We start from the raw sequence: 12,590 nt of genomic DNA, 5'->3' as shown, positions 1-12,590 counted from the left end.
AGGGGCGGACATTTAGTGTAGCATTTGGGGTGCTACTTGTGCTATCTGAACCCCCATCACAGTGCCTGGGTTCAAGGACCTGCTCTGGTCCCCATTCCAGCTTTTTTTGCTAACGTCCACCCTGGGAGGCATTAGTGATAGTGCAAATAGCTGTGTCCCTGTGCCCACTTGGGAGACCAGCATTGAATTTGTAGCTCTTAGTATTGGTCCGGCCCAGCCCCAGCTGTTGCACACATTTGGAGAGAAAAATTTCAGATGGGAGTTTTCTGTCCCCCTGCCTTTCAAATAAATAATAAATACTTTTTTTTTTTCAAAAGGGCAAACATACTAACTTTACCCATTTCTAGTTTCCACACACAAAAAGGGACGAAATGCCTCTCTTTGCTGTAGCCACTCTTAATTTTTTTGCCCACTCTGAAGTGTTGTAATTCTTTTCAGGCAACTTTCTGGGGGTGATTTGCACATAGCTTTTGAAATCAGCAGGAAACCCTTCAGATTATTTCACATCCGGCATAACCCTTCAACAAAGGTCAGTTTCCTCCAATGAAAATGAGAAACAGTCAAACAACTCATTTGAATTTATCTTTGAGAGGGGTCCAAGAAAGGACTTTTCCCCATTTGGAAAGAAGACAAAGTTGGGGACCTGGTTTATGGTTAAACCAAAGCAAATCAGTGATCAACTAAAACCGAGAGGCGGTAGACTTCAGCGGCTGTTTGTTTCAGGGAACATGTTCAGAAAAGGTGTGCCTCTGTAGCACTGGTAGGATCCATCTGTGCTCCATTCCCAGCCATCCCTGAGTTATCAAATCTGACAGATTTGTCTAACAGTGCCCAGCCCCACCCCTGACCCGAGCCCTGATTGCTCTGTCGCCTCACAAGCAGGAGAGCTGGATTTGCTGGAGGAGTCGCTGGTAAAGCTTTGCCTGGAGCATTCGTGGTCGCTGAGCGAAGCCATGCTTTCCGAAAACCTTGCAGAGTCTGAGTCGCTTGGCTGGTCCTCACCCACACACTGCTTCTCGTCATTGAAGGGCATTTTCTGTCACTTGGGTCTGGATAAAACGGATAGCACCTGCACACACAAACAGACCCCACATCAGGATGCTGCGGTACCCTCACCAGAGTCGCCGATGCTCTTCTGAGCAGACAGGACTACACTCCCAGTGCTCCAGTACTGACAAGGTCCTTAGATGATTACCTTGTTCTTGTCCTTGCCTCTGGGCCCCAACCTGGTTAGGCTGTCACTAGGCATCAAGGTTGACTTCCAGATTTGGGAATTCCATAGGTGTGAGCTGCCTCATGACATGCCCAGAGTGAATGTGGGGGAAGTTGTATGCAATAATGGATCTTTCAAAAATAGCCAGTGTTCTCTCTTGCTCTCTCTCCTTCTGGATTGCTAAAACATGGAACATGGGAAGGTAAGACTGTAAGGCTCTGGGATCAGACTGTCTGTCTGTTTGTATGTTTTTTTTTAATATTTGACCCTGGAGAAGTCACTTACCCACCAGGCTAATCAGTGAAATTAGTCTGAAAGAATGAGCTCACAGGGTTGTTTAAAGAGTAAATAACATTAAAGTGTTTTAATTAGGTCTAGTGGTAGCTATTATTATTGTTCTTGCTGCTTTGTTTTAAATGAAGTATTTTTGAGACCAGTCTCTTAATGCTGTGAGTCTCCTGGGAGAGGGGAAAGATGGATTGAAATTCCTGGCCGACAGGTCTTCAGCTCCCTCTGTCCCCTCCACCGTTGCATGAACTGTCACGGTGTGAAGTGTGAGACCTCCTGTTTGTGTTGCACTTGACAAGTTATCAAGTACCCGCTGCAACCCAGTGAGTGCACAGCCGCCTGGGGTCCTACAGCACAGACAGTGGAGAGAGACAGAAGGACAAGGGGGCTTACCATGCTATAAAACAAGTTCCACAGTTCTATTCCCAGTGCTGTCCCTGGGACATCACGTTGCATCCCAGCGAAAGGCGGCTAGGTCTAAGCACAACCCAGAAAGGATATCAGGGGCCACAAGATGCCTGGGCCTGGGCTGGGCCCAAGAAGACTAGCCAGGCCCGTGAGGAAGCTGGCCCCATACCAGTAAGGTGTCACCTGACACTGAAAGGGAAACCTACGCCCAGTGAGAAAGGCACCTGGAGTCCTAATTGGACAATAACGACAGGAGTTCATTCAGTTCCTTTACACCTTAACTGACCTATACAACAAGAAACAAAGCATTTTAAAGGCTACCAGCATAGGAAACTATGATTGCACCTATTATGTTCAGACGTCTGCAGTTTCTGTGGTAACTTCATTAGTATTAACTTATTTACTGTGTGAGGCACTTGGCAAAGTAACGGAAAACAAGGCAAAAAGTCCCCTTGATTTCAGGGCTGTTCAGTGCAGTTACCTGCAGCTGTGCGTGCTGGATGTGGAGGAGGAGGCGGGGAAAACAAGCCATCGCTGAGAAAGCCTGAGAAAGGCAAGGTGCAGCAAGGACTCACAGGAGTTGAGATGATCTTGCCTTTGCTGACAGAAATTTTTAATTCCTCAGGAATAAAAAGCAACCTGAGAGAGATGTATTAATGATCAAGGGCCCAAGGTATTTGCACTTAACCTTCTTCAGTCCTACCATTTACAGAAATGCATCCTGCCCACCAGCATGTTAGCAAACAGACAATCTACTAGGCAAAGCCTGTCTCTGTAGGTTAAGGGCAAGCAGTGGAGTGAACCTGCTCAAGAGCTATCACAGGGAGACATTCACTTTCTCCTAACCGCAAAGCCAACCGCCGTGCACAGAGGCCATAACACAGTCTCGAACACTTGCATCTTCAGCGGCGACATAACTTCAGGAAAGCCAGATTCTTCTCCAGATTTTTCCTCCCATCTGCTTGCCCTGGGACAAGGACACAGGCGAAAAGGGCTCCTCTAACCCTTCAACTACCACCACATCCCAATCCTAAATGGGAAGCTGCCTCTCCTGTAACTTCCTTTTTCTCACTTTGCCATCAGTTCACTTCCCAGGGTTGGCATTTCTGGGAAACACCCCCTCTCCAGGAAGCCTTCCTTTACCCCCTGGCCAGAGTTGACAGCACTCTTCCTGGTGTATCTTCAACACATCTCCTGCAGCCCCAAGAGAGCTCTTGGTCCCTTCTACAATTATTTTCATCCCTGGTACTTCCGAATCTCCTTAAATAAGGCAGAGAGTCTGTCTGTGGCTCCTGCCAAGCATATGACAAGCATTCATTCAGTGTCAGCTAAACAGGAATCACTGAATCCCATTTGGTACAGCTTCAAGCAGAACATTTGCAAACTGACACCACTACTTGTTTCCAGGCCTCACAATGCCAAAATCCAAGCCCAAGGGCAGAGAAATCGACTGCCTACAGTGATCAACCTTATTAGCTTTAAAATTCAAAGTCTCCAGGTCCTTTTCCTACTTGCACTTGAATTTCTAAAGCTGTTTCCACATTAGGATTGCTTCATCATTCTCCTGTAAGGTAATAACTGTGCCATGTATGCCCCACTCTTGGTTTTTCCTCCATCACAGCTACCTCAGATGAGCAGGGTCTTGGGTTGTCCTTCCAAGTACAAATGAGTAACAGCTTTCATCATTGGAGTTTATAAACCAGGCTAAAAGCTATAACTGCTCATTTCATTTTTCTCTTCCAGCTAGACAACACACTTGGTTGATTTTTAAACTGTGTTTAACAAGGCAGTAAAGTGCAAAGATTTAAACAGTAAAAAGCTCTGGGTTAAGGACTTAGGGGTTCAGGCTTTATGGCTCTGTGATTTATAGATGTTGCATCTATTCTTTTTCTCTTCATTGTCCTGAGAAGTGCTGGGCCAGTTAGAAGGCTTCTTTTATCTAGGAATTACTAAGATGCTCTAAATTCAGAGTTTCATAACGTTTCAGTAGAAGTTTTAAGAAATTAGATTTGTTCATGGCTGGCATGCTTAATGGTGTGCAATTATTCTTGATACAGAACATGAAACAGAGAATTAAAAAGAGCTTCATAATGTTCAGAAACACTCATTTAGTTGATAGAAGCCTTTACCTTCTAACAGGGCTCTGGTGAGTCCAAGCAGAGGACAAAAGGTCTCTGAAGCCAAATACCCAGTATCCTTCACTACAGAGATGGGCTGCTTCCTCATATAGGTATAATACCTGGCAATATCTAACTCGTAGGGTTGGGATTTCATTTAGTCAAGTATTTAGAGTCCGTGGAATAGGAGTTGAGAGAGTAAACATGAAACAGATGTTGCTATCATTGGCCTTTATTTGCTTACTAATATCATCTCAGGCATAAAAAAATGAAAGGACAGTTTTATCCCAGGATGATAAAAAGCAGGGTCCCCTAGAGAAAAACAAGATTAGCTGTTAATCTAGGACATTATTCTTGCACATTTCTGAAGCACTAAAGCCAAAAGCAAGATGGACCATCACAAGAATGAATGGTCTGCTGGGCCTGGTGCAGTAGCCTAGTGACTAAAGTCCTTGCCTTGCATGCACCAGGATCTCATATGGGCGTGGTTTGTATTCTCACTGCTCCACTTCCCTTCCAGCTCCCTGCCTGTGACCTGGGAAAGCAGTCTCGAGGATGGCCTAAAGTCTTGGCCCTGCACCTGAATGGGAGACCTAGAAGATCCCAGCTTTGGATCAGCTCAGCTCCAGCTATTGCAGCCACTTGGGGAGTGAACCAGCAGATGGAAGAACTTCCTTATCTCTTTCTCTGTAAATCTGCTTTACCAATAAAACTTTTAAAAAAATCTTAAAAAAAAAGAAAAAGAAAAAAAAGATTGAATGGTCTTCCGCAAGTTCCATACCTGTTCTTACCTTTCTTGGCCTTGAGTTTTCATGTAAGTCATACCGGGACAAAGCAACTTTGGTAATTAGATGACTTTGCAAACTGGTTCAGATTATTTTTTAGTTCAGTAACAATGGAATCCAGCTAACTTTTTCTGGCTTTTTAACCAACACACGGAGATCTACCTTCCACCAAGCAACTCACAACTAAATCAAGTAACTTAAAAACAACACAGCTCATCCTACCTGGAGGATTTATTCACTGCTTAAAGACAGTTAAATGATAATGCCAAGCAAAGCCTTTAGTACCACAGTGGATCACTGGCCAAAGAAAATGAAGTATTCTCATAATCACCTTTTTTAAATTGTACTGTTCTAACATTGTTATACTAATAAACACAATCTTATGCCATTTCTGCTGAGGCCAATGACTAGATTGCAGCAGGTACTTAAATACGTATGATTTGATGAAAGCATAAATGACAGTAAGATTACTGCCATTTTAAAGGGGAAGGAATGGGTATAGGAGCATCAAGGGATTGTCCTGTACCCCACCTCAGAGGAAGGAGAAATGGGTTTTAATTTGCCTGCGATTCCTCAGCTTGGGTCCAACTTTAATTCATTTCCTTTCTGCAGCAAACTGTCAGCAATGGTCCTGCACTCATCCACGGTTGCAAAGATACACCTGTGATAACACATACATCGCCAAAGCAATAAGAACACAGGCTTTGTTTGGAGTCAGGCAGACTGCCTTCCTGATCCGGTTCTTGATAACTGACTGACTAGAGATAGGGAATTTAGTTAGCATTTGTTCAATGGGGATAATAATAGTATCTATCTTGTAAAACTGTTGTGAAACTTAATTGAAATACTCTATATTAACTACTCCAGCTCCAATGAAGTGCCTGGCAGATGTCAGCTATTATTTTATTCTTAGGAAAAGAAGTTATAAAACAAATGTAGGCTGAGGTTATGTCTGTTTCCAGGTGATGAAAAGAGACTGCTTCAGCGTTCTGGTTTGAACATGTCTGGGGAAAAGCTTGTTTTGGACACTTAATCCCCAAGGCAACAATGTCGGAAGGTGGCCCCAAGAGAGATGTCAAAGTCACGAGGGCTCGACTCCTATGAACGAGATTAATGCCTTACAGGACATGAGGGAACAAGTTTGAGCCCTTGTTCATCCATGCCTTCTGTCATTTTACAATGCAGCCTAAAAGCTCTCACCAATTCCTGGCCCCTATGATCACAGACTGCTCAGCCTTCAGAACTATGGGCCAAACAGCTTTCTGTTTGTTGTAAATTACCCAGTCTGTGGCATTCTGTTAATAGTAGCACAGACTAAGGCAATAACTGAATGCAACAGGTGGTCTTAGACTGGATTCTTTACGGGAGAAAATAAATGCTATAAAGTATTGGTGACACTTTAATAATATTTTAAATCTACTGGCTAGCATTTTGGGGGGCACTGACACAGTGGTTTACGCTGCCTGCCATTTGTGATTCTGGCATACCATATAGGCATGCCAGTTCCACTTGGTTACCCAATTTCTGAACTAGATACCTGTTGATGTACCTGGCAAAGCCAGAGAAGATGGCCCAAGTACCCATATGGGAGATATGATGGAATTCCAGGCTCCTGGTTTTGGCTTGGCACACCTTGGCCATTACAGTCATTTGGGCAGTGAACCAACTAAAAGATCTTTTTCTCTCTGTCTCTCCCTTTGTCATTCTGTCTTTCAAGCAAATAACATAAATACTTAAAAGGCAGGGGTGGGGAGAGGGAAGTCAAAAGCATCAGGCACTCTAGGGTTGTGAGTTAAGCCACCACTTGCAAGACCAATATCCCAAATGGGAATGTCATGCCAATTGAAGGCACCTCCATTTCCAGTCTAGCTGTTAATGCATCTTGGAAGGCAGAATGATGATTGCTCAGGTGCTAGGGCCCCTGTCACCCATGTAGCAGCTGAGATGGCTCCTGGCTTCTGCTTGGCCCAGCCTTGAATGCTGCAGGTATTCGGTGAGTAAATCAGTGACTGGCAGATCTCTAGTACTCTCTCTCTCTTTCTCCCTATCACTGTGGTTTCCAAATAAATGAAAATAAACCAGTCTTAAAAGAAAGAGAAGTACTACACTGAGGATTCAAAATTCTAACCAAGGAAAGATCAGTGTCCAGCAGTAATGAGATTTTGATTAGCCCTGCCTCTGTGACAGACTGGGTTATAACTGTAACAAAAACTCTTCCATCAAACTTGTCCCACTGTCCTTCTTGAGAATAAAGCAGGAAATGAGCCATGAGCCAAAGCCTTCAAAGACACAAAATAAATCGGCCTTTTATAATAAGTTCACCTGCGGGTGGTTTTCCTCTTCCTAAGAAATCTCCAATTTCTTGTAAAGAAATTTACAATCCCACTGTGCTGGGGCCTCTACCCACCTCCTGCTGCTCACTCCCCCATCAGCTTTCAGGCTCGTCATGACAGTCTTTGGGTTCCTTGGACATGTTGAATTTCCTACTTGGGAGCAACCACACCTGACAGTCTCTCACCCTGGAATGTTTTGCAGATTTGGAATACAGCTTCTTGCCTGATGCCCCACTCCATGCACCTAAATTAGCTGTTAGAGTTTACAACAATGCTTGGGATTCAGTGGGAGCTCAAACAACATCTTGGCACGAACCAATTACACCACATTCCTATTTACAAAACAGCTTGGGTTCTTTGTGTCTTCTGCCTCACGCACACAGCTCCTATTCCCACTCTGCAGTCACTTAAACTGTTATAGTTGTTGTTTGCATATCTGTCTGCCCACAAAACTGAAGCAGCTTGTTGCAAGAAGCTATGTCTGCTCTTTCCAATTCCCAGCACCTACCTTAACACACTTCCAAAGCAGCAATAATCCAAGCTAACAAAGACACACAGTTCCCAAGAGCATTAAGAACCTTTTACATTGTAGCTTTCTGCCCTCCTTATATTCACTAATAGCAAATAATAGCAATTAGACCTAATAGTTGCTGAATTCCCATTATGAATACACACTGATACATTTAGGATAATAACAATGATACTTTTAGGATAAGTGCTTTGAATATTGTATCTCTGGGGCCAGTGCAATGGTTTATCTGGCTAATCCTCCACCTCCAAGCTCCAGAATCCCATATGGGCACCGGTTCTAATCCCAACTGCTCCACTCCCCATCCACCTCTCTGCTGTGGCCTGGGAAAGCAGTGAAGGATGGTCCAAAGCCTTGGGATCCTGCACCCATGTGGGAGACCCCAAGAAGTTCCTGGCTCTTGGCTTAGGGTTGGGTAAGTTCTGGCTGCTGTAGCCATTTGAGTAGTGAACCAATGGATGGAAAATCTTTCTCTCTGTCTCTCCTTCTCTCTGTAAATCTGCCTTTCCAATGAAAATAAATAAATCTAGAAATAAATGAATAAGTATCTTATCTCCTTGAATCCTCATTATAACTTTGTTACCTACAATAGTATTAAACCTACGGTTCCGAGAGGGTGCATACTCAGCCAGGGGTTCACCACAGTTAAGAGGTACAACTCAGATCCAAGCAGTGTATTTTTTAAGCCCACAGTCTACCCCAACAGGACAGCTGGGGAAAAAATCTGCTGTGCTACTCACTGTTTCCACTCACACGTTGGCAAGTCAATTTACCCATCCCCACGTGAACAATGCACTTACGGCAGCAAGCTGACGTTGCTCTGGAATGGCTGCTGCAGTGCTTGCTGTACGGTGAAGGCTATCACCGCGAGTCCAAAATAACTCTGCATCATCCCACCAGGGGGACAGAAAATCCTCTCCCAGGCACCTAAGCTTCAGTCACTGCCAAAGTTCTTCACTGGAACCCAAATATTATCAAGAGTTAAACGCACACAAGCTGGGGTGAGTCATAGACATTGGGGAGTGAATTATTCAGATTATCCAACAGAGCATTGAAAAATGGAACCCTTTCGCTGAGGTTACATAATAAGCAGAAATTTCAAGAGACATCTAGTGGGTGCCATTTTTTCAAACCATGAAGGTCAGGTGCAGTGGAGCGCACTCACATACGTGTACTGCAGAGCAGCAGGACAGGATTCTAGAGAGAAAAAGTGCAGATGACATGGAGATTTTCCAATTGCTGCCAAATATCGCTTTAGTATGGGGCGGGGGGGGGGTGGTGAGTTACTCAAATGCAGCAAAGCATAGAGCAGAGGTGCTGGTGCCATTCAGCCAGACAATACTGACCTTCATCAAATCACAAAGAGCCAGAGAGAGGCCAACAAGCCAATCCCTGTGTAAAGTGCAGACGTCCAGGCTGCACGTGGCATTACAGCATCCGCGAGAAGGATGTGCAGGCACCTGTCACATGGCATTACAGCATCCGCGAGAAGGATGTGCAGGCACCTGTTACATGGGACACGCTCTCTTGCCACTCTGTTAGTACCTGGCTTAGTACCTGAGCTTCTCCTTCTGGCAGGCTCATGTCCTATAACAGGGCCAGGGCAACTTTCCACAGATGACAGGTTAGCTTCAGCCTTGGGTCACCTCCCCTGGCAGCCAGGCAACGTGGGAAATCCCAGGAAACAAGAGGGAATGGTGGGTAGGCAGGCAAGCCAGCTGGCAGACTGGGAGTCTCCTAAAGTGGGCACCACCGAGCACCTCATTGTGGGCTGGCAGGTGGAAAAGCAGTCTCTGAACTGTGCCAGAGGAACCCACTCTCGGGTCACTGGCTCTATTTTGTTTCTACGTTAAGACAGCAGGACATCTATCTAGGATAACTTCTCAAACTCGAGCCATTTGACAACCACTCATCACAAATATTTCCACTTCCTCATCTCTACCAGCACTTTTATCTTGGTTACACTTTTATACTTAAAACGTTGATTTAGGAGAAAGATCTACCGTGGTGAAATCGCTGGTTTAAAGGAGCAGTTTTTCTTAACACTGACAGAAATATAAAACCTACGGACATTTGCGCGCCCCTAAACCAAAGCCTTATCCGCTTCCCTTCCCACCCCCACCCCGTGCCAGGGTGCCAATCAGAAGTACAAGCCATTCCTGAGAGGCGGTCAGGTGCCTGAGGCCCCTTCTCCATGCCTCAGTCTCCCAGGAGTCCTCACCCCCAGCTCAAGCCCTGCAGCTGCCCCTCCGCCCCGGCAGCAACACGTTTCCTGTCAAAACAAACCCAAGCAGGAGGGGGAGGGGACGGCGGAGGCCAGTGCCTGGGAAACCCTGGCAACAAACCCCAAACACTTGCTGCAGCCCGGCCCGCCACGACCCCGGCCCGGTCCCGCTCCGGCCCCGCCAAGGGGTGTGAGGCAGAGATCCCAGTCCTGGAACCCAGATGGTGGGAAGCCGTCGCTGGCACCGGCCCAGCGGGAGGTAAACAGCGGCGAAGCGGTCCCCAGAGCCTCCGGGGGCCCAAGCCCGCGGCCATCCGGACACTCGCCGTGGCCACCAGGCGTCCGCACTCCTCTCCCACGCGGGGCGGCGGTTCGAGGTCAAACAAGGAGGGCCCGGGGCGAGGAGGCGCAACCGGCCTTGATGGGTCCCGGCCCGGAGTCTCACGATGGAGTTCCGCGATGGGGCCTGCCTGGGGTACAAGTGTCCCCTCCGCCAATCACGGCTGGTCACCTCAGAGAGAACGATCCTTTCCCCCCCCCCCCCCCAGGGACCGATACACACCGAAAATGTCGCGGAGTCGGGAAGAGAAAGGCGACTGACCCCGGCTCAGGGGTCTCTGGTGTCCCTTCGCCCAGCTCGGCACATCCACCTCTAAAACAGCTCAACAACCTCCAGCCCCTCCTCCCCCGCCCCTCCCCACGCGGTATTTAAAGGGCCCGGAGGAACACTGGAGGGCAAGCCAGCCGCGGCGCGGCCCACAAAGCCGGCCAGAGTAGGGGACGACGGCGCGGCGAGGCCGGGGAGTCTGGGCTATCTCTTCCTCGCAGCCGAGCTCTCACAGAGCATATCGAAAACCGAAATCGTTTTCTTCGTGCTTGGTCAGAGAGGCCGAGGATTCTTGGACTGCAGGGTTTTTTTTGGGTGCGAGACACAATAGTCGTCCTCCCCCCTACACGCGTGCTGCGAGTGGTGCGGTCCAGGGCTGCTAAGGGGCGGAGAGAAGAGTGTTTACGGAACTGGGGCAGCCGAGCAGCCCGGTGCTCCGGGCCCAGGGGGCGGGGCCTGCCTGTCGTGGGGCGGGGCCTCTGGGTGGGGCGGAGCCGCCAGCACCGGGACATCTACCCTGGTTCAGAGCTGGACCCTCTCTGCTCTCGCCCCCCTACTCACCTTCTAGGCAGTGTTGCCATCTGCTCGCATCTTGGGGCGCTGTTTGAGCCCAGATACCCCCTTCTCTACATAGGACAGGCCCCACCGGGTGCCCATCGCCATCAGCCCCGTGTCCACGCACGTAGATGACAGTACCGGCTGCTTTGCTGTAGTGGGCTCTACCACTCGCGACAGCGGCCGACCGTGTCCGTCTACGTTTGTATCCACACCACCGCATTAACACGGGTCCAGATTTGCACCTGGATGGTTCGATTAGCTCTAGGGTGCCACACCCACCCAGGCTCGGTGCAGACTAGGCGTGCGTGGGACAGATAAAAACAATCTTACTTCCTCCAGAGCTCGGGGCAGCACCCGTCTCCCAGGAGAGGTTTCGACGTGGGTTACTGTAAATAACCAATCTTTTGGGCGGCTCTGTGCAGGCTGTCTCCCTGCTGTACTCTGTGGGCTTGCTGCTAGGGGTTCGGAAACATGACCCAGTACAGGCACCGGCACCTGTATTGGGGAGTTTCCCGCAAGAAAGAATGGCGGTGATTTTTGGCCAAAGTATTTCTGTTTCATGCTGAAATCATGTCTGGTTTGTGTTGGCAAACTGACCACAACCATTATATACATATATGGCCACACACACACAAACACACACACACACACACACACACACCCTCAAAGGCAGGGTACTAAGCCCATCTCACAGTAGTGACAATACGGACCCATCTTGAACTCACACCTTGATTCTCCACACATTTTTACCACTCAGGAGATCTTGGCAAAGGGGAGGGGGGATACCATGCTAGTAGTGGTACTGGGTTCTTGTGAACATAACCTAAGATAAAGTATGTGAACTGCTCAGCATTCTACTTAGTAAGCACTCAAGGTTAGCTACTGTAACTATTTGGCAAACCACTTGGAACAAACTTAGCTGATCTGTACAAATCTGTCTCCTTTTGCCACTCTCCTCTAAAGTTTAGGACTTGACACAAGCCAAGATGTTCAAGAGAAAGTGTTGCTGCTTCCCAATTTGTTTTCCTAAAACAAACACACGAACAACAACAACAACAACAACACCCCACAACAAACACATCACCTCGTTTCTGTGTTTCTTGGGATTAGGCATCAGAAGGGAAGACGCCTCCATTTCAATTCTTGCCAAATAACAACCACCACACAACTGCCATTATCTCCCTCAAAGCCTCATAATATAGCAAGTAACCAAAAATATCTCGCAAACTCCTGGTAACTCTGTGACTTCAGCTTTGGCCGCATGGCTGTCTCTGTTAACCCTGTGGGAATGTGGGAAGGAAGTTTTTGTGCTACAGTGTAGCCTGGAGCAGGTGAATGTGAGTCAGGGGTAGTCGTCTGCTCTGCCTGGGCTGTCAGCTGTCTGGCATTGCTTTCAAAGCTCAACTTGCTCTCTAAGCCACCAGGAAGCATTTTTTTTTCAGTCATGCAAATGAGTCAATTTTCAGCACGTGATTGGAGGATGTGGTGACAGCCTTGGAAGCAGTGCGACAGTGGATAACATCAGAGA

The 12,590-nt window shown here is 47.5% G+C and overlaps 1 protein-coding gene across 1 annotated transcript in view; it reads right to left on the bottom strand.

The window, feature by feature from the left end:
• TCP11L2 (t-complex 11 like 2) overlaps nt 1-10,601 on the bottom strand; it is a 36,033-nt gene extending 25,432 nt beyond the window's left edge. The window contains exons 1-2 of the mRNA XM_040984893.1: nt 10,460-10,601; nt 877-1,069 (exon numbers count right to left, since the gene is read on the bottom strand). Coding sequence (XP_040840827.1) covers nt 877-1,033 — 157 coding nt within the window. The 5' untranslated portion in view covers nt 1,034-1,069; nt 10,460-10,601. The remainder of the gene's footprint in view (nt 1-876; nt 1,070-10,459) is intronic.
• Nucleotides 10,602-12,590: the final 1,989 nt, after the last annotated feature.

The sequence above is a fragment of the Ochotona curzoniae genome, unplaced genomic scaffold (genome assembly GCF_017591425.1).
Source record: "Ochotona curzoniae isolate NIBS_2020 unplaced genomic scaffold, NIBS_Ocur_1.0 contig_1014, whole genome shotgun sequence".
Classification (NCBI taxonomy): Eukaryota; Metazoa; Chordata; class Mammalia; order Lagomorpha; family Ochotonidae; genus Ochotona; species Ochotona curzoniae.
The sequence above is the reverse complement of the archived record's forward strand: the minus strand, read 5'-3'. Positions and strand labels throughout refer to the sequence as shown.